Source organism: Natator depressus, chromosome 27, assembly GCF_965152275.1.
Source record: "Natator depressus isolate rNatDep1 chromosome 27, rNatDep2.hap1, whole genome shotgun sequence".
Taxonomy (NCBI): Eukaryota; Metazoa; Chordata; order Testudines; family Cheloniidae; genus Natator; species Natator depressus.
In genome coordinates, this window is record NC_134260.1 from 15,212,196 (window position 1) to 15,231,927 (window position 19,732).

The following is a 19,732-nucleotide window of genomic DNA, read 5'->3' on the forward strand; positions in this document are numbered from 1 at the left end:
TGGGAGCTTCACTAGCCCTCAGCTGTCACTCCGTGCTGTGCAGGCTCCTGTGCCAGTGGCCGGGACAGCTGTGTCCACAGGTGCTGAGCCCTGGGCCAGCACCAGACCGGAGGCCTGTTGAACTAGGGGACCCCGGAGGGCTTTTCCCCGTTCTCTGAGCACTGCCAGGGCCAGCCTTGTGCTGTCAGAGCCTGAGCTGAAGTTAGCTTAAGGCTGTTCATGGGGATGATACAAAACCCCCATGCAGAGCTCTTGAGCAGCAGGGAAATGGATCCAAATCGCACAACACTAGTGCCGCAAAGCAGCCATGCCCCTCCGCTGCTCCCTGGATCCTGGGTGCAGTGAGGAAGGGGTGATGTAGGAGCCCCTTGGATGTGGTGCTGCCATCACCAGTCCTTGCAGCAGGAGCTTTGCCAATGGGCTGGAATCTGCAGGGGCTGAGTTTGTGTTCAGTGTCATGCCCAGCCTGTACTCACGGCTCTCTCTCAGCCCTGGATATGGCTTAGGTGCTCAGCTTGGCGCTTGAGGGGCGAGTCTGTACGGTGCCCTAACCAGCCAGCTCTGAATCCTGCATTAGTCCAGCCAAAGTCTCCCAGGACCTGCCCTTCTGTGCCTAGCAGTAGAGTGCTGATTACACCCAACGGACAGCACCAAAGCAGCGTGCAGGATCCAGCCCCGGCCGCTGTCTGTGGCTATCAGTAACCGAGGCGCTTAAATAACTTTAAAAAATAGACCTTGCAGTTGTGCCAGGTGGCCAGCGGAGGGAGCTGCTCATTCACCCGGTGATCAGCACTGCCCCACTGAGCAGAGGGCCCTAAATTACATGCCACTCTTGCTGGTGCTAATGATTTGAGAATCATTTTACTCCCCCAGCACCTCTAGTGCAAGGCACGTGTTAATAGGTCCAGCGGGTGATGCATGTTTATGGGCACCGGAAGGCAAAGCTGATGGCAGAAGAACACGAGGCAGAAAAAGGTCTTGGATGGACGAAGAGGTCTCCTGGGTGGATCAAAAGGACCATTCATCCCCCAAGAGAGTAGCAGGGGGTCGTTCAGAATGGGCTGCAATGGGTGCAAATAATCAAGATGCCACGTAAGAAGCAGCACCTCTAATCTCCCCTTGTGTGTTCCTTGGTATGGGGGCAAACATTCCACCGCTCAGGCAGAACCCAGAAGAGCTGCCCATCCTCCCCGCCCCCCCCCCCCAACTTGTAGGTCACTCGCAGAGTAGATACAATTCCTCTGGCCAAAGAGCAATAGAGGGAAGAAGTGCCCCCACTCCCTTCAGCGTCTGAGGGTTTGTCTACATGGGAAGGAAAGTTATACTGGTTTAAGCCAAGGTGTGAATTTAAAGGGATCATGGAACTGGAAGGGACCTCGAAAGGTCATCTAGTCCAGTCCCCTGCACTCAGGGCAGGACTAAGTATTATCTAGACCATCCCTGACAGGTGTTTGTCCAACCTGCTCTTAAAAATCTCCAGTGATGGAGATTCCACAACCTCCCTAGGCCATTTATCCCAGTGCTTCACCACCCTGACAGGAAGTTTTTCCTAATGTCCAACCTAAACCGCCCTTGCTGCAATTTAAGCTCATTGCTTCTTGTCCTGAACTCAGAGGTTAAGAAGAACAATTTTTCTCTCTCCTCCTTGTAACAACCTTTTATGTACTTGAAAACGGTTCTCACGTCCCCTCTCAGTCTTCTCTTCTCCAGACTAAACAAACCCCGTTTTTTCAGTCTTCCCTCATAGGTCATGTTTTCTAAACCTTTGATCATTTTTGTTGCTCTTCTCTGGACTTTCTCCAGTTTGCCCACATCTTTCCTGAAATGTGGCGCCCAGAACTGGACACAATACTCCAGCTGAGGCCTAATCAGCGCAGAGTAGAGCAGAATTACTTCGTCTTGCTTACAACACTCCTGCTAATACATCCCAGAATGATGTTTGCTTTTTTCCAACAGTGTTACACTGTTGACTCATATTTAGCTTGTGATCCACTGTGACCCGCAGATCCCTTTCCGCAGTGCTCCTTCCTAGGCAGTCATTTCCCTTTTTCTATGTGTGCAACAGATTGTTCCTTCCTAAGTGGAGAACTTTGCGTTTGTTCTTATTGAATTTCATCCTATTTACTTCCGGGCCATTTCTCCGGTTTGTCCAGATCATTTTGAATTATAATCCTGTCCTCCAAAGCACTGGCAGCCCCTTCCTGCTTGGTATCCATAGTTGTAACCGTATAGTAACACCATGCCCCATCCTTGTGGCCACTCGAGTCCAGGGTACCAGTGCCTTTTTTCAGTGTTGCTTGTGACATTTAGGCAGGGTTTTAAGTTAACCTGAAAAAGTCACTTGGACAGTGGACTGTGAGGGTCCATGTGGAGTTCTAGTGGAACAACTCTTGGTTTAGCTGTACTGGTATAACTGGTCAAACTTTCCCATGTAGACAGACCGTGAGCTGACCGCTCCTTACTGGGCGGGAGCAGGACTCGCTGTTCACACTCTTTTCAGCCCTACAGGAGATCAGGCTGTTTCTCCTCCAGCAAACCTATTACTCTTCCCCCCAAGCTGTGTTCTGGTCACAGAAGCTTCATCTCTGAGGATAGGGTGGGTCCATCACCAAGGGGTCAGTGAAGGAAACATCCCACCCTACTGTCCCTGAGCTCTTGGTGATTTACAAGACGCCCAGAGGGGAAGCAGAGCTGAGTGATACTGAGCTTCAGCCCGGCCCAGCCGGGGCCTGTCCCTTCTGTCTCCAGCCAAGGAGAACATGGATTCCCTGATGCTGGCTGCAGAGTGGCGGCAGTGGAGGGTTTCAGACCGTCTCCCGGTGCTGCTGCTGCTCTTCCCTGGAGAGATTCCTGCCCTTGGAGCTTGTGGAGACGCCTCATGAAAACCTCAGCTGGAATTTCACTGTCAGACTGCAGTGAGCAGGCTCTTTCCTTCCCCAGGCCCGAGTCTGCTGCAGCTACGTCACCGAGGGAGAAGTCAAGGACACTGGGCCGGGAGGTCTGGCCAGGCTGTTTGTCCGCAATCCCCGCTCCCTTGGACTGGCCTACATAGGTGGAATGTGAGTCATCTGCAACGGAAGCCAGGTTGTAAAGTGTCTGTTACGAAACCAACCCTCGCGCAGGGTTTAGCGGGGAAAAACCGGCTGGGGCTGGGGCCAGCTCTGCGCCCCTGGAGATCAGCTTGGAGTTTTGCCTAGGCCTCTAGGTTCCAGGGCTGTAAAGACAGCAATTGCGTGTCTCATTCCTGCCCCTGGGGCGAGAGCTGGGGTGGGAAATGTTCCCTGGGTCTAGTTTCGCTGCAGCCCTAAAACGAGCCCTGGTGTTTGCAGGCAGCTTCCTCTCTAATTCGCCCCCTGTATTCACACACCAACCCCCACCCCCACTCAGCGAACACAGGACTCGCACCCATGACACAGTTCCATCTCTGGCCTAGGGCTGGACCCAGGCAGCACCAGGAAAAGGGAGTGTGTCCCCACTTCTTGCCTCAGTGAGCCCATAACTTGCCCTAGGTCCAGACCCCCCCATACAACCATCCTGACACCTACCCCCCACCCTGCTCCCCCATAGAGCTTCCCTGGGCCCCAGACCCCCACCCCACACACCCATCCTGACACCTACCCCCCACCCTGCTCCCCCATACAGCTTCCCGGGGCACCAGACCCCCACCCCACACACCCATCCTGAGACCTGCCACCCACCCTGCTCCCCCATACAGCTTCCCTGGGCCCTGGGCCCCAGACCCTGACCCCATACACCCATCCTGAGACCTGCCACCTATGCTGCTCCCCCATACAGCTTCACTGGGACCTAGAACCCCCCATACAGCTTCCCCGGGCCCCAGACCCTGACCCCATACACCCATCCTGAGACCTGCCAACCACCCTGCTCCCCCATACGGCTTCCCTGGGACCCAGAACCCCCGTACACCCATCCTGAGACCTATCCTCCACCCTGCTCCCCTCATACAGCTTCTCTCAGCCCCAGACCCTCCCCCCGTACACCCATCCTGGGACCTGTCCCCCACCCTGCTCCCCATACAGCTTCCCTGGGCCCCAGACCCCCACCCCCCATACACCCATCCTGAGACCTGCCCCCCATACAGCTGCCCAGGGCCCCCCTTGCCCCGGCCCCTCTGCCCCGGACTCCCCCGGCCCCAGGGCGCCCGACTCGGGGCTGTCCCTGCCGCGGCCCCGCCCCGTGCGGGTCCCCCCCCCGTCACTGGGGCACGGGGCGGACCCACCCCTCGGGGGCCGGGGCCGGCCGGCGCGGCGCGGCCAGACGAGCCGAGAGCCATGGCCGGGAGCGGCTGCAGGGGAGCCGCGCTCCTGCGGGCGCTGCGGGGAGCTGGGGGCCGCCCGCGCCCCGGGGACGGGACTCGGTAAGGGCCGGGCCGGGCTGCCGGCTTCCCGGGTCCACCGGCCGGGCCGCCAGGAGCCGCCGCCTGGTCCCGGGCCCCGGGGATGGGGCGGCCCCTGCTCGACCCCTCGGAGCGGACGCCCCACGTGGGACCCCCGGGACCGTCCCCTGGTGTCCTGCCCCCCAGCCGGGGCCAGAAGAGCCCCAGTCCTGCGCTGGGGGGGGGCCTGGGGGTGGGGGGGCCCAGTCCTGCGCTGGGGGGGGGCCCTGGGGGGGGCACAGTGCTGGGGGGGGGCTGTGGCGGCGATTCCCCGGGGCTGAGCTGTCCGGGGTTGTCTCCACACCAGGGAGGCTGCCCTGCCCCCGGGATGTGCACGGACGCTCACCGCCCCCCCGTACCCGGCCTTCTGCGTTTCAGGTATTTAAGTTCCTGTGGGATCCTGGCCACACCGCAGGCCCCCAAGCGGCCGCCCGTCGCCCCGGCGTGGGTGCCGCAGCCCCCGGCACGGACCTTCCTGAACCTGGCAGCCCCGCTGGGCGCCAGGCGGATGGAGTACGCGGAAGCGCGAGTGCTGGGGTGAGTCGCTCCCGTCGGGCTGGTGTGTGTTCAGCGTGTGAGCCCCCAGCGCCCCAAGGGGGGCTTGGCCCAAGGGGCTGGTGGTGGGGCTTGTCTCTGGCCGGCAGTGGCAGGGCCCTGTTGCCCAGGGAAGGGGGTAGGGTGCAGGCCAGTGGCTGAGTTCCCAGCCTGACGACCTCCTCGCCAGGTGCTCTGCACGTTACTCTGTGAAATGTCACCCCCCCCGGCACCTGCTGACAGGTGGCTCGTCTCCCCTCTCTTCCAGCTACTCGATGGAGCAGATGTACAACGTGGTGGCCAACGTGGAGAGCTACCAGCTCTTCGTGCCGTGGTGCAACCGCTCCAAGATCCTGTCCTGCCGCAAAGGGCTCACGCGGGCAGAGCTGGAGGTCGGCTTCGCGCCCGTCGTGGAGCGCTACGTCTCTGAAATCTCCCTGACTCCCCAGCACCAGATCCGGGTAAGGGGCCACCAGGGAACCGGGGTTTGTGGGGATGCCCAGGGCCAGACACCCTGGGCTTAGCTGGGAGGTGCTGAGCACTCTCAACTCGCTACAGGTGCTTGACACTTCTGATAATTGGCCCCAGGCATGTCAAGCCGGGGCACTTAAATTCAAAGACTGGTCTTGGAAGAGGTTGCTGTGGTTCCCAGGCCTCGTGTTCTTGTGGCTGTGACCCCGACTGCCCCATTCTCATCACGCTTCTGTGTATGAGATGCAGCCCCCAACACCCCACCCCTCATGCTGAGGCAGCAGCTGGGCTCCGAGGAGCCCCAGCGTTGTATCTGGCTCTGAGCTGCGTGGGTCCATTTCCAGGCAGATCAGGGCTGAGGATATGCTGACGTCCCACTAATAAGTCAGTGCTTGGGACAGGTGCCAGATGAGGAACCTCTGCCCAAGCGAGCTGCCAGCCCCAGCCTCTCTACGGATGGGGGCTCGCATGGTACTGCCCAGCGGGTGTAACCCCGTTCCGCATTCACAGACTCGTTCATGTGGCCCTGGCTGGGTGGCCCTGGCTCCTGGGTGTGGGTGGGTTGAAATGTATCCTGCTCAGCTGAGAGCCTTGTCGGACGAAGCTGACCCGAGCCACCTTTCCTCTTGCAGGCTGTATGCAGCGACAGCCGCATCTTCAGCCACCTGGAGACGCTGTGGAGGTTTAGCCCAGGGCTGCCGGGGCAGCCGGACACCTGCACGTTAGACTTCTATGTGAGTATTCCTGTCTGTGCCAATCCTCGAGGCAGGCTGGGCTGGGGGTGGAAGAGGCAGGCTTGGCCCTGCACAGAGCATTCCTTCCTTCACGGGGGGTCGCCGTATGTGGCTAGCGAATGCTTTAGACGGGCCACCCCAGTGATGCTGCAGCCTGCTGCTCTGGCAGGCTGCCCCTCTGCAGGAAGTCGAGGGCAGCTGCAATCTGCTGCATCTTTGTGCTGGTCACGTGCAGCCGCTGGCTGGGCAAAGCATGGCAACTCCTGCCCTGGTTCTCAGGAGTACGGTTAATTGCCTGGCCAGAGATCCCAGGGCAGCCCCCGTTAAGATCTGTGTTTCCTTGTCAGGTCTCCTTTGAGTTCAAGTCCATGCTGCATTCCCACTTGGCCAACCTGTTCTTCAACGAGGTGGTGAAGCAGATGGTGACGGCCTTTGAGAGGTGGGCGGAGAAGATGTACGGCCCGCAGACGGCCGTGCATCCCCAGAAGTGTTTGCAGGCAGCCCGCTGCGTGTGATGACGCCTCAGGACCAGCATCTCCTGCCGGAATGGGACACCCCTCTGAGCTCAGCCGAAGACTCTGTCTTCGTTTCATTCTGTCCAGATTTTTGGCTGGACGCCACCCAGATTCCTTGCTCTATTTATGTCTATTTAACCCACACACCCTGGGGATAAATTATTTTTTTAATCCTTTTTTGTTTCTATTTAATGTTGATGCGACAAAGACCAAAGGTCCATTGTCCTGATCTATGTGTCTGTTGCAATATCAAATGTTCCTAGACCCAGTGTCCTGTTCTGTTTTTAAATGTTCTGTTTTTAATGTGACCTCAATAAAATTTGGAATGAAGTCTTGTTCTGAACATTTCTTCACCCACCAGCCTCACTTCCGCCTTGGGGCCTTTATCGCTTCTCAGCAGCCTCCTTCCCCAGCTTCTGGGAAGTTAAGTAACTGTGATGTCAGTGCACTGAGCTTAGCCAGGCAAACAGGAAATGGAAACTGTCATGGGAACGGGGAGGGGCTGCGGAATCCAGTGTGATCCCAGCTTCCTGTCCACTTCACAGCCGCACAGGGAAACTCCCCGGGCCGTGGGTGTATAACAGCGTGGAGGGCGCCTGTGTTCTGGCCCTGGCAGCAGCCAGCCGTGGAACAGTTAAACCCACCCCCGTGCTCCGTGGGGAACTGGCACTATGCCCTTTACCCAGGGCAGGCCCTGCTAGATGCACTGCTCTGGTGTAACCCGGGCTTTGCCCCTGTGCGGCTCACCCGAGGTGCTGCCACGGGTGGGTTGTGTCCCAAATGGCTTTAACCCCGGGCAAGAGAGGGCTGGGGCAGCGGCCCTGACTGACTGAATTATGCGCCCCTTGCTGGGGTCTCTGCATCCCAGCGCACCCGTGTCCAGGCAAATGGCCCGTGCCCCTGGTCTGTCTCCCTGGCCGGGCGTGTTCTGATGAATACGAAGGGTGGCACAGTGGAGGTGCTGCTGATCGCAGGGGCCCTGGGCTGGGGCTGGGGCAGCGTGGCTGCAGTGCCCAGTGGGATGGGGTCGAGTCCCAGGGGCAGATTCTCAGACTGATTAAGCTCCAATCCCTCCATGGGCCTGCACCTGCCACTTGCTAATTGGGTTTCTGTGCAGGTGATCCCAGCGGCATGCCAGCAGGTCTGCAATCCAATCCCTGGGCCCAGGATGCTGCTGACAGCCTGCCCCTGGGCTTGGGGCTTGGGCTCAGGTATCAGAGGCCTTGTCTGGGCCAGGGCTGGAAGGTGGGATATGAGCGGCTGCCCCCTCCTGCTTCACAGAGCTGAGTCCCCTTAGTGCTGCAGCCCAGCTGGGAGCCACCTGCTCCTTCCTTCCCTATTAGCAGCCAGGTCCCCCCATGTGGGAGAAGCAAACTGGACCCCCAGCAAAGGAGCCTGCGGGGAGCAACCCCCCCCGCCCCTGGTCGCTGCGCAGGGGGAGCCAGGCTCCATGTTCAGGGTCAGGGGGAAAGCACAGAATGTTTTCTCTCTGCGCAGTGAGGTGCAGGCAGGGGGAGGGAAGGTCACTGATTCCTGGTTCGCGCCCCCGTCTGCGTCATGGCCCCGCTGTGCTGTGCTGGAACGGCCCCGCTCGAGAGACCCTGGGCCAGAGCCAGGGGCTGCGTGGCCCAGGAATGTTCCTCATGCCCCCCACAGATCCTGCCACTGGGGTGCTGAGGGGGAGGCTGCCTCGAAATACCTGAATGCCAGGCAGGTCCCTCTGGTGGGAGGCTCTGAGCGGGGAGGGGGCAGGACACACACACTCTCTGCAGGTGTCTGGTGTTAGCAGGTGAGGATCTGTGAGTGGCTGGGGGTCAGAGTAGGTGGCTCCAGGGGTCCCTCCTGGATGTAGCTAGTATCCACTGTAGGAACCCCCATTAGCCCATGGGCCTGGAGCAGCCCCTTCACACAGGCTGGATTTTTCATCATGAAGCAAATGTCTGTTGCAGACGAGCCAATGGCCGGAGCCGCTGGCCTTTGGGGGTGAGAGCCAGCGGCTGGAGAAGGGTCTGTGTGTGCAACACCTAGCATAAGCGGGGCCTGGTCTGTGACGGGGGAGCCCTGGGCGCGATTGCTGGACAGAGAATAGCCCATAGGAACGGGTCAGTGGTGCCCATCGGGGTTCCAGGGCTGCTCCCTTTGCAGCCCGCAGGGGAAGCGAGGGCTTGTGCTGTCCACCCGTCACCTCTCAGGCATGTCTCACGGTGCAGCCCCAGCAGGACCGCGGCCTGAGTGAGGCAAAGGGCCTTTGCACTTGTGCCCTCTGCTTCCACTGGGGCCATGGCCAACAGGGGGCAGGTGGCACGTCAGCAGTGGACTTTGTGCTGGCCCCGCAGCCGGCGTCAGGAGGGGCACACCGGGAACAGGAGGTGGCTGTTATCTCAGGGCCGGTTACGCCAGCAGCAGGAATCAACTGCAGCACCTGGCGTAAGTGGGAGAAAGTGACGCGCTGTCAGGACCCGGGGACAAGGGGGCCGGGAGAGGAGCCATGAGGTGCCCTGGGGAATGGGTCGCCCCTGGGGAACTGTCTCCTCTCTGTGGTACTCGCAGCCATCTGACTGGGGGGCTGCAGTGCGCCAGGGGCTGCAGGCAGGAAGTGCACTGAGGTTGGGCCCAGGGCTGTGGCCATGTGGGTCCCAAAGCTGGGAGCAGGTGCAGCTTCCCCCTAGTCCAGGCTGTTGCTGGGAGGAGGGAGCCTGTCTGGCAGTGCCATGCCCTGAGCTCTTGGCCCCAGGGTCTGTAGCGGGCAATGGGGCTGCAGGGGCTCCATGTGTGCTGGGGGTCCCTGGTTTACTAGCCCAGTTTCTGGCTCTGTCCAGGGGGCTCCTTGGTGGAGGCTGCCCTTGGCGCTGGCTTGGCAGTGGGATGGGAGGGGACTTGCCTGACCCCTTTGGCAGAGACTCCCACTGATGCAATGGGAGGGAGGCGGGTTCTGCAGCCCCAGCTGGCTGAATCAACATTGCCCCAGTGCCCCAGGGGTGTGCGTCCCGCTGCCCAATCGCAGCTCATGATCCCTGTGCGGGGAGGTGCGGGGGACACCCAGTGGGCTCTGCACAGGCTTTGCTGGACAGCACTCGGGGTGGGGGGAGCCAGGGAGCCGGCGAAGGCAGCCAGTGCCCTCTCCTGCTGTAGGGCACCAGCTGGTCACCCCAGGTGCAGAATTGCCCAAGTGGCCGGGTGCATTATGGGGTGTCGGCTGCTGCTGGAGGCAGGCTGCCAGGCCGCCGGGGAGAAGGGTGGCCTGATCTCTGGCGGGGCCGGGCGTCAGCAGCCCTGGGCATTGATTCCTGGCTCTGAGACAGCGTGCCTCCACGACCTGGGGCAAGCCTCCCAATCCGCCCTGCGCCCCAGGTGCTGCCTGTCCCCACCTGGTGAGGAGAGGGTAAATCCCACCGCTGCTGCAGCTGCGGGCCAGCCAGGTGCCCTGCTAGGATTACGCCCCTTTGCAGGAAGGCCCAGGCTGAGCTGCCTCCCAGCGGCTGTGCGCACAGGGGAGGAATCGCGGTGATTTTCCAGGGGGCTGAGGCTGGCTGGGAGCAGGGAGCAGCTGGTGGCGGGTGAGGCCTGTGGCCCAAGGGCAGCGCGAGAGCCGAGCCCGGGACCCTGACAGAACCTCCCGATGTGGCACGGCCGGCTCTGTGGCCTGCGCCAGCCTGGGGTCCTGGCTGGGCTCCCGAGGCCGGGGCTGAGCTCACGGCCTCGCCGACACTGGGACTTCAGGTGGCGTTTGCCCCGTTACGTCCATGTGCTCGCAGCACCCGTAGAGCCGCGCTGTGCCGAGGCCAGGCCAGCCTCCGCAGTGTCTCAGGGCTGTGGAGTGCTCATGGCCTGGAGGCGAGTGCCCTGCAGTGCCACATGGGACACCCCTTCCCTGCCCAGCCTGCTCCCCTCTCTGCTCTGCGCTGCCCTGGGAGAGCCCCCCGACCGGCATGTCTCTGGCTCCTGCGCTGCAGGGCTCTGGCCAGCCCCAGGCACTGCTGAGTCTCAGCCAGAGCTGGCTCTTCCTGCTGCTGCTGGGAGTGAGACTGTACGTGGCATCAGCTCATTCCCCCTAGGAGGAAGCAGGAGCCCAGGCTGCCGGGTCTCCAGGGACTCAGGCCAGCGCAGCCAGCGGACGGGTGCGGACGGTGGCAGAGGCACGGGAGAGGCTTAGAGCCTGGGCCAAACACCGAGCCTGCTGCAGCGAGCACTGCCCAGAGCAGGGCCCCATTGCAGGGGCCAGGCAGGAGTGCACCAAGGGGCATTTGCGCAGGGGCAGCACCAGCCACTTCCATGATGTGAGGATGTGACGCAGCAGGGAGGGGGAAGTGTTGACCTGGGACTGTGCCCTGGGGAGGGGAGACCTGAGAGCCTGTCACCTGAGCCAGGAGGGGGAGGGGGAAGTGACATCTCTGCCCAGGAATGTGGACGGAGGCTGCAGAAGGGAACCTGCTGGGGGGGGGGTTAGTTTCAGTTTGGGGCTGGGTGGAGGAACGCAGGGAACCCCAGGGCTGGGGTCTAAGCTCCCTGCTCCCCCAGAAGGACTTGACTAAGGGGTCCTGGTTGTACCCACAAGCTCTGTTTTGGACTGTGTCCCTGTTGTCCAATAAACCTTCTGTTTTACTGGCTGGCTGAGAGGCTCAGTGAATCCCAGGAAGAGGGGTGCAGGGCCTGGACTCCCCCACACTCCGTGACAATTGGTGCAGCGGTGGGATGTACTGCACCCCGTGAACGGCGCTTCCTACTGTAAGTGACTGGGGAACAGTAAAACGAAGGGGGATTGATGGGGACCAGGCGTGCTGAAGATTCAGAGAGAGACGGTTTCAGGGGGTGTGACGAAGTGGGACTGTTCTTAATGTTTCCTCTGAATAGTGTGGGGGTGCCTCAGTTTCCCCTATGAAGTTCTTAAGTATCTAGGTGGTGGGGTAAGGGTGTATGATCATTGCAGAGCCCTAGAGGGCAGGTGTGTGCAGGGGTCTGGACACAGAGAATGGCCGACACCCTGTTTCCTGGCAGATGATGGCCGGGGCCCTTCCCCCCTGCAAGGTGAGAGCTAAAGGGTTGGAGAACAAAGAATCAGGTGACCTCCTGGCCCGGGAAAGGGACAAAGCCCAGAGGGCGGGGGCTGGAGAGATTTTTCAGTTTGGGGCTGGCTGGGACATGGAGTGAAGTGCAGACGTGGTTGTCTGGCTCACAGCCCCCCAAAATGGACCCAGCTGAGGGGTCCTGTTCTCTGCACCTACAAGCTCTGTTTTAGACCACTTTCCTGTCGTCTAATAAACCTTCTGTTTTACTGGCTGGCTGAGAGTCATGTCTGACTGCGGAGCTGGGGGGCAGGACCCTCTGGCTTTCCCAGGAGCCCTGCCTGGGCGGACTCGCTGTGGGAAGCGCACGGAGGGGCAGAGGAGGCTGAATGCTCCGAGGTCAGACCCAGGAAGGTGGAAGCTGGGTGAGCTCTGTGTCCCGCAGACAGGCTGCTCACAGAAAGGAGACTGCCCCAGAGTCCTGCCTAGCTTCATGGGGAGCGTTCCAGAGCATCGCCCAGGGACTCCGTGACAGTGGTGTTGGCCGTGTGTGGACATTGGGAGGAGCAGGGAGTGGACCCTTTAGTAGATCTATTCCCTGGGACCAGAGCTGGTTCCCCCCTGGAAACAATTCCCCTCTCGGATCAGCTAACCCCTGCCCAGCAAGCTGAGGTCAAGGGGGTGCTGCATCCATACCGACAGCTGTTTTCCAACCAGCCTGGACGCACTAATCTGACTGTCCACCAGGTGCAGACAGGGTCACACCCGCCGATAAGATGCTCCCTCTTCCGAGTCACAGGGAAAACTGCTCAAGACCTGGAAAGAGAGGTCCGGTGGCTTTGGGGGTGATCCAGCCATCGGCCAGCCTTTGGGCCTCGCCAGTGGTGCTGGTCCCTAAAAAGGACGGGTCGGTCCGGTTCTGTGTGGACTATCGGAAGCTCAATGCCATCACCGTATCTGATGCCTACCCCGTGCCCAGGCCTGACGAGCTCCTAGACAAGCTGAGAGGAGCTCGGTACCTTACCACCATGGACCTTTGTGACGATGTGACGCAGCAGGGAGGGGGGAGTGTTGACCTGGGAATGTGCCCTGGGGACGGGAGACCTGAGAGCCTGTCACCTGAGCCAGGAGGGGGAGGGGGAGGTGACACCTCTGCCCAGGAATGTGGATGGAGGCTGCAGCAGGGAATCTGCTCGGTGGGTTTAGTTCAGTTTGGGGCTGGGTGGAGGAACACAGGGAACCCCAGGGCTGGGGTCTAAGCTCCCTGCTCCCCCAGAAGGACTTCACTGAGGGGTCCTGGGTGTACCCACAAGCTCTGTTTTGGACTGTGTTCCTGTTGTCCAATAAACCTTCTGTTTTACTGGCTGGCTGAGAGTCTCAGTGAATCCCAGGAAGAGGGGTGCAGGGCCTGGACTCCCCCACACTCCGTGACAACTGGTGGCAGCGGTGGGATCTACTGCACCCCGTGAACGGCGCTTCCTGCAGTAAGTGACTGGGGAACAGTAAAACGAAGGGGGATTGACGGGGACCAGGCGTGCTGAAGATTCAGAGAGAGACGGTTTCAGGGGGCGGTTAACCCCTGGGAGTGTGTGACCAGAGAGAAGGACTTTTGCAGTAACAGGGTCCCCCGGGGGATTGCAGCGAGCGGTCCCAGGGGCGGAGGAGTCTGCAGCTCGACCCTGGCAAAGAGGTGGTGACCTCAAGAAGGACTGGCACACTAGGGGCTTTTCCTGGAAACCGTGGACAGCTGCCCGGCCTGCGAGTGGCCAGCCGGGAGATGTACGCTAAACGCCTTAAGAGCGACCTGGTGGAGCTGTGCAGGCAGAGGGGGCTGCGCGTCGGGAGGTCCACCAAGGAACAGCTGATTGCCCAGCTGGAGGAGAGGGATCGCTTGGATGACCCGATCCCTGTCCCTGAGGGAAGCCGCCCGGCGGACGCAGCGTGGGCCCTGGGGCCTGACCAGGCTGGGAGGGGTCAGACTGCTGCCCAGGACACCCCGAGACCCTTCCTACCTATGCCTGGGGGAGGGGTTGTGGGAAGCCCAGCGAATACCGAGGGCCCCCTGACCCCAGCAGCCAGCAGGGGATCCTCCCAGCGGAGCTCCCCATCCCTGGAGCGGATGCGGCTGGAATGGGAGAGGGAGAGGAAAATGAGGGAGCTGGAGGATCATGAAAAACAACGTCAACATGAGGAGAAACAACGTCAACATGAGGAGAAACAACGTCAACATGAACAGGAGGAGAAGGAGAGGGAGCGTCAGGAGAAGGAGAGGGAACGTCAACATGAGCAGCAGGAGAAGGAGAAACAAAGACAGCATGAACTGGAGCTGGCCAGGCTGAGGAGCAGTGGGGCCCCGGCTGCGGTGAGTGAGGGGGGACCCAAGACTGAAAGGAGCTTTGATAAGTGCTTCCTGGCCCAGCGGAAGGAGGGGGAGGACATAGATAGCTTCCTGACGGCCTTTGAGAATGCCTGCGAGCTGCACAGGGTTGACCCTGCAGACAGGCTCCAGTTCCTCACCCCCTTACTGGACCCCAAAGCTGTGGAGGTCTACAGCCGGATGACAGGGGCAGAGGCAGGGGACTATGAACTGTTCAAACAGGCCCTGCTCCGTGAGTTTGGGCTGACCCCCGAGATGTACCGGAGAAGGTTCCGGAGTCAGCGTAAAACGCCTGAGGTCACCTACCTACAACTGGTCAACAGGATGCAGGGATATGCCCGCAAGTGGACAGCGGGGGCCCAAACTAAAGAGGACCTGCTTGACCTGTTTGTACTGGAGCACCTGTATGAACAGTGCCCTTCCAACCTGAGGCTGTGGCTGGTGGACAAAAAGCTCGCGAACCCCCAGCATGCAGGGCAGCTGGCCGACGAGTTTGTAAACAGTCGGTCAGGGGGTAGCCGGGAGGAGTCCCAAAAGAACAGGCCCCCCCCGATGCAGAGAGAGAGTCACCATGGGGCCTCCCAGCGGGGAAATAGGGAGAACCCCCTCCAAAGGGGAACGCCTGGTGTCGGGCCCCTCCGACCCGTTCGAGGGGACCAACTGCTATCACTGTGGCCAGAGAGGCCACGTACGGGCCCAGTGCCCCGGGCTCAGGGACAGACTGAGCAGACCCAACCTACCCAGGGTTAACTGGGTAGGGACTCAGCTGGACGAGGGGCAGGCGACCCAGGAAAGGGGGGCTACCAGTTTGCCACCTGCTCAGGAGGGAAGAGTACCCCCAGCCAGCCCCGCCAGAGGGCTGGAGGCTCTGGACTCAGGGTGCTCGGTTTACAGGGTGGGTGCGGGGCTGTCCCTCCGGAGAGAGTGCCTTGTTCCCCTGGAGGTGGATGGGAGGAAGGTCAATGGATACTGGGATACGGGCGCGGAGGTGACGCTGGCCCGGCCCGAGGTGGTGGCCCCAGATCGGGTGGTGCCCAACACCTACCTGACCCTGACGGGGGTGGGCGGGACCCCATTTAAGGTGCCCGTGGCAAGGGTACACCTGAAATGGGGGACCAAGGAGGGCCCCAAGGATGTGGGGGTACACCACCATTTGCCCACTGAAGTTTTGATGGGGGGAGACCTAGAGGACTGGCCAAGCGACCCCCAGACCGCCCTGGTTGTGACCCGTAGCCAGAGCCGGCGAGGGGCACTGCGACCTGACCCTGGGGAGGGTACCACACTGGAGGCGCGAGACCCTACTCGGGTGGGGAGGGAGCGCCGAGGGGCACGGCTCAGAGAGGCTGCGGCCTCAGACCTGGCCACGGAGGGGGAACCGGGCCCCATCCCTTCCCCAGCCGCTGAGTTCCAGGCCGAGTTGAGGAAAGATCCCTCCTTGCGGAAGCTCAGGGACCTGGCCGACCTCAGTGAGGGACGGACCATGAGGAGAGGCTGCCAGGAGAGGTTCCTGTGGGAGAAGGGGTTCCTGTACCGAAAATGGGCTCCCCCAGGGGAAGGGGAGTCCTGTGGGATCAGGAGGCAGCTGGTGGTCCCCCAGAAGTACCGCCGCAAGCTCCTGTCCCTGGCCCATGACATCCCCCTCGCAGGGCACCAGGGAATCCGGCGCACCCGGCAGAGGTTGCTACAGAACTTTTACTGGCCCGGGGTCTTTACCACCGTCCGGCAGTATTGCCAATCCTGTGACCCCTGTCAGAGGGTGGGGAAGGCCCGGGACAAGGGGAAAGCGGCGTTGAGACCTTTGCCCATCATAGAGGAGCCTTTCCAGAAGGTGGCCATGGACATCGTGGGGCCTCTCAGCAAGACGACCCGGTCGGGGAAGAAATACATTCTGGTGGTGGTAGATTTCGCCACCCGCTACCCCGAGGCAGTGCCCTTAGCTTCCATTGAAGCAGACACCGTGGCAGATGCGCTCCTGACCATTTTCAGCCGAGTGGGGTTCCCCAGGGAAGTCTTGACAGACCAAGGCTCCAACTTCATGTCGGCCCTGCTCCGGTGCTTGTGGGAGAAATGTGGGGTCCGGCATGACTGGGCCTCAGCGTATCACCCCCAGTCCAATGGGCTGGTGGAGAGGTTTAACGGGACGCTAAAGATGATGCTGAAAACCTTTATGAACCAGCACCCGCAGGATTGGGACAAGTACTTACCTCACCTGCTGTTCGCGTACAGGGAGGTGCCCCAGGAGTCTACCGGATTTTCGCCTTTCGAACTGTTATATGGAAGGAGGGTGAGGGGCCCCCTGGACCTGATGAGAGACGAGTGGGAGGGGAAGGCCACTCCCGATGGAGAGTCAGTGGTGGAGTATGTCCTGACCTTCCGAGAGAGACTGGCTGAACTCATGGGCCTGGCCAGGGAGAATCTGGCCAGAGCCCAGAGGAAGCAGAAGGTCTGGTATGACCGCACGGCGCGGGCCCGTGCCTACGCCACCGGGGATCAGGTGATGGTTCTCATCCCCGTGAGAAAGAACAAACTACAGGCCGCCTGGGAGGGCCCGTTCAAGGTCGTCAAGCAGCTCAATGAGGTAAACTATGTGGTGGAGCTGTCGAACCGGGCCCACCACCGCCGGGTGTACCATGTGAATATGATGAAGCCATATTATGCCAGGGGGAATGTGGTGTTAGCTGTGTGTGGTCAGTGGGAGGAGCAGGGAGATGACCCTTTAGTAGATCTATTCCCTGGGACCAGAGCTGGTTCCCCCCTGGAAACAATCCCCCTCTCGGATCAGCTCACCCCTGCCCAGCAAGCCGAGGTCAGGGGGGTGCTGCATCCGTACCGACAGCTGTTTTCCAACCAGCCTGGACGCACTAATCTGACTGTCCACCGGGTGCAGACAGGGTCGCACCCGCCGATAAGATGCTCCCCCTTCCGAGTCACAGGGAAAACTGCTCAGGACCTGGAAAGAGAGGTCCGGGACATGCTGGCTTTGGGGGTGATCCAGCCATCGGCCAGCCCTTGGGCCTCGCCGGTGGTGCTGGTCCCCAAAAAGGATGGGTCAGTCCGGTTCTGTGTGGACTATCGGAAGCTCAATGCCATCACTGTATCGGATGCCTACCCCATGCCCAGGCCGGACGAGCTCCTAGACAAGCTGGGAGGAGCTCGGTACCTTACCACCATGGACCTTACAAAGGGCTACTGGCAAGTGCCGCTGGATGCAGATGCCCGGCTGAAATCGGCCTTTATCACCCCTCGGGGGCTCTATGAGTTTCTGACCCTGCCTTTCGGCCTCAAGGGAGCGCCGGCCACCTTCCAGCGCCTGGTGGACCAGCTCCTGAGGGCGATGGAGAGTTTTGCCGTGGCGTATATTGACGACATCTGTGTCTTTAGCCAGACCTGGGAGGACCACGTGTCCCAGGTTAGACAAGTGCTGGACCGACTCCAGGGGGCTGGGCTGACTGTCAAAGCGGAGAAGTGCAAGGTGGGGATGGCTGAAGTATCTTACCTGGGCCATCGGGTGGGGAGCGGCCGCCTAAAGCCGGAACCGGCCAAGGTGGAGGTGATCAGAGACTGGCCCGCTCCCCACACCAAAAAGCAGGTCCAAGCCTTTATTGGGATGGCAGGATACTACCGAAGATTTGTGCCCCACTTTAGCGCCATAGCCACCCCCATCACTGAGCTATGCAAGAAGGGGAAGCCAGACAAGGTGGTCTGGACCGAGCAGTGCCAGGAGGCTTTCCGGGCGCTGAAGGAGGCTCTGGTCAGTGGCCCAGTTCTAGCAAACCCAGACTTTGACAAGCCCTTTGTGGTGTTCACCGACGCCTCCGACACGGGACTGGGGGCGGCGTTAATGCAGGAGGATGAAAAGGGGGAGAGACACCCCATCGTGTACCTGAGCAAGAAGTTGCTACCCCGGGAGCGACACTACGCGGCCATCGAGAAGGAGTGCCTGGCCATGGTGTGGGCCCTCAAGAAACTAGAGCCCTATCTCTTCGGGCGACACTTCACCGTGTACACCGACCACTCTCCCCTGACCTGGCTGCACCAGATGAAAGGAGCCAACGCCAAGCTCCTGAGGTGGAGCCTGCTCCTGCAGGATTACGACATGGACGTGGTCCATGTGAAGGGAAGTGCCAACCTGATAGCGGATGCGCTGTCCCGGAGAGGGGGCCCCGAACTTCCCCAGGTCACGGGTCACAGTGACCCCGCTCAGTTCAGTCTCGAAGGGGGGAGAGATGTGACGATGTGACGCAGCAGGGAGGGGGGAGTGTTGACCTGGGAATGTGCCCTGGGGACGGGAGACCTGAGAGCCTGTCACCTGAGCCAGGAGGGGGAGGGGGAGGTGACACCTCTGCCCAGGAATGTGAACAGAGGCTGCAGAAGGGAGCCTGCTGGGGGGGTTTAGTTTCAGTTTGGGGCTGAGTGGAGGAACGCAGGGAACCCCAGCGCTGGGGTCTAAGCTCCCTGCTCCCCCAGAAGGACTTGACTGAGGGGTCCTGGTTGTACCCACAAGCTCTGTTTTGGACTGTGTCCCTGTTGTCCAATAAACCTTCTGTTTTACTGGCTGGCTGAGAGTCTCGTGAATCCCAGGAAGAGGGGTGCAGGGCCTGGATTCCCCCACACTCTGTGACACATGGGGCTCTGAGCCAGGCTGCTGCAGTCCCCGCTTGGCACCTTCCCCCCACCCTGTCACCCCGGCTGGCTCAAAGCCCCTCCTCTGGTGGGTGCCACTGCCTAGTCCCGGTGGGGGTGCGCATCCCAGCAGGGCAGGACATTTCCCCATGCCATTGGAAACCCTTCAGCTCCCTGCCCCCAGAATCCCAGCCCCATGCTCTGCTCCAAGGGCTGGGGCCTCACAGCCTTGGCTGCAGGGGGCTCTGGAATTGCCCCAGGCAGGGGCAGTTCTCCGCCAAGGCAGGAGGCCCCCTTGCCAGAGTCTCATGGGGCTAGGTAGCTCTGGGGGTAGGGCCACAGCAAGGAGCAGGTAGGAGGTGGCCCCAGGGCATGCGCTTGCCAGAGTGGCCGGGGGCCTGCCCCTCAGCTGTGGCACCGACTGCTTGGACCAAGCCCTTCATGGCAACCAGGCATAGAAATCAGTGCCCAGAGCTCTTCCAGCAGCGGGCAGTCCGGGGTGGGGGACATCCTCTGCCCCTCCCAGCAGCGTGCAAAGGGCCCAGCAGGCCTGGCTGGACTGAGGTGCGCTGGAGTGGCAGGGAGCCCGCGGGCCCCAGAAACAACCTCGGTTCCTGTGCCATTTCAATGAGCTGTGGCTGAGGGGCACCGCCCCTGCCCACCTCCCACCCCAGCCCTGAGGCAGGTCGCTGAGGGAGGTGCAGGGGGACATAGATGCCGGCCCCATCTCCCAGCGCCTCCAGCAAGTCCCACTCGGGCCGGTATCATGTCGAGCAGGAAGCAGCTGCCTTCTCTGGGCTGGAGGCATCAGCCGCGTCAGAGGAAACGTCCCACAAAGACCCCAGCTGGCAAATGCTGCTCTGGATGTAGCACAGTGAACTGAACTCAACCTGCCCAACCCCTCATGTACCCTGTGACCCCCCAGGGACCCCGATTCCTGTGCTGGCCCCTCTGACCCCCCCGGGAACCCCGATTCCTATGCTGGTCCCCATCACCCAGGTGACTCTGCTGCCTGCCTGATACTGCCCCAGTGACCCCCACTTCCTGCTCTGAGGCTGGGTGATTTTGCAGGGTTGTCC

At 61.0% G+C, this 19,732-nt stretch overlaps 1 protein-coding gene across 1 annotated transcript; it reads left to right on the plus strand.

Annotated features, from left to right (window-relative positions):
* Nucleotides 1-4,271: 4,271 nt before the first annotated feature.
* LOC141978441 (coenzyme Q-binding protein COQ10 homolog B, mitochondrial-like) lies at nucleotides 4,272-6,962 on the plus strand. The gene is made up of 5 exons (XM_074940537.1): nucleotides 4,272-4,378; nucleotides 4,775-4,933; nucleotides 5,199-5,391; nucleotides 6,034-6,135; nucleotides 6,483-6,962. The coding sequence occupies exons 1-5, from the start codon at nucleotides 4,293-4,295 to the stop codon at nucleotides 6,648-6,650; spliced, it is 708 nt and encodes a 235-aa protein (XP_074796638.1). The 5' UTR covers nucleotides 4,272-4,292; the 3' UTR covers nucleotides 6,651-6,962.
* Nucleotides 6,963-19,732: the final 12,770 nt, after the last annotated feature.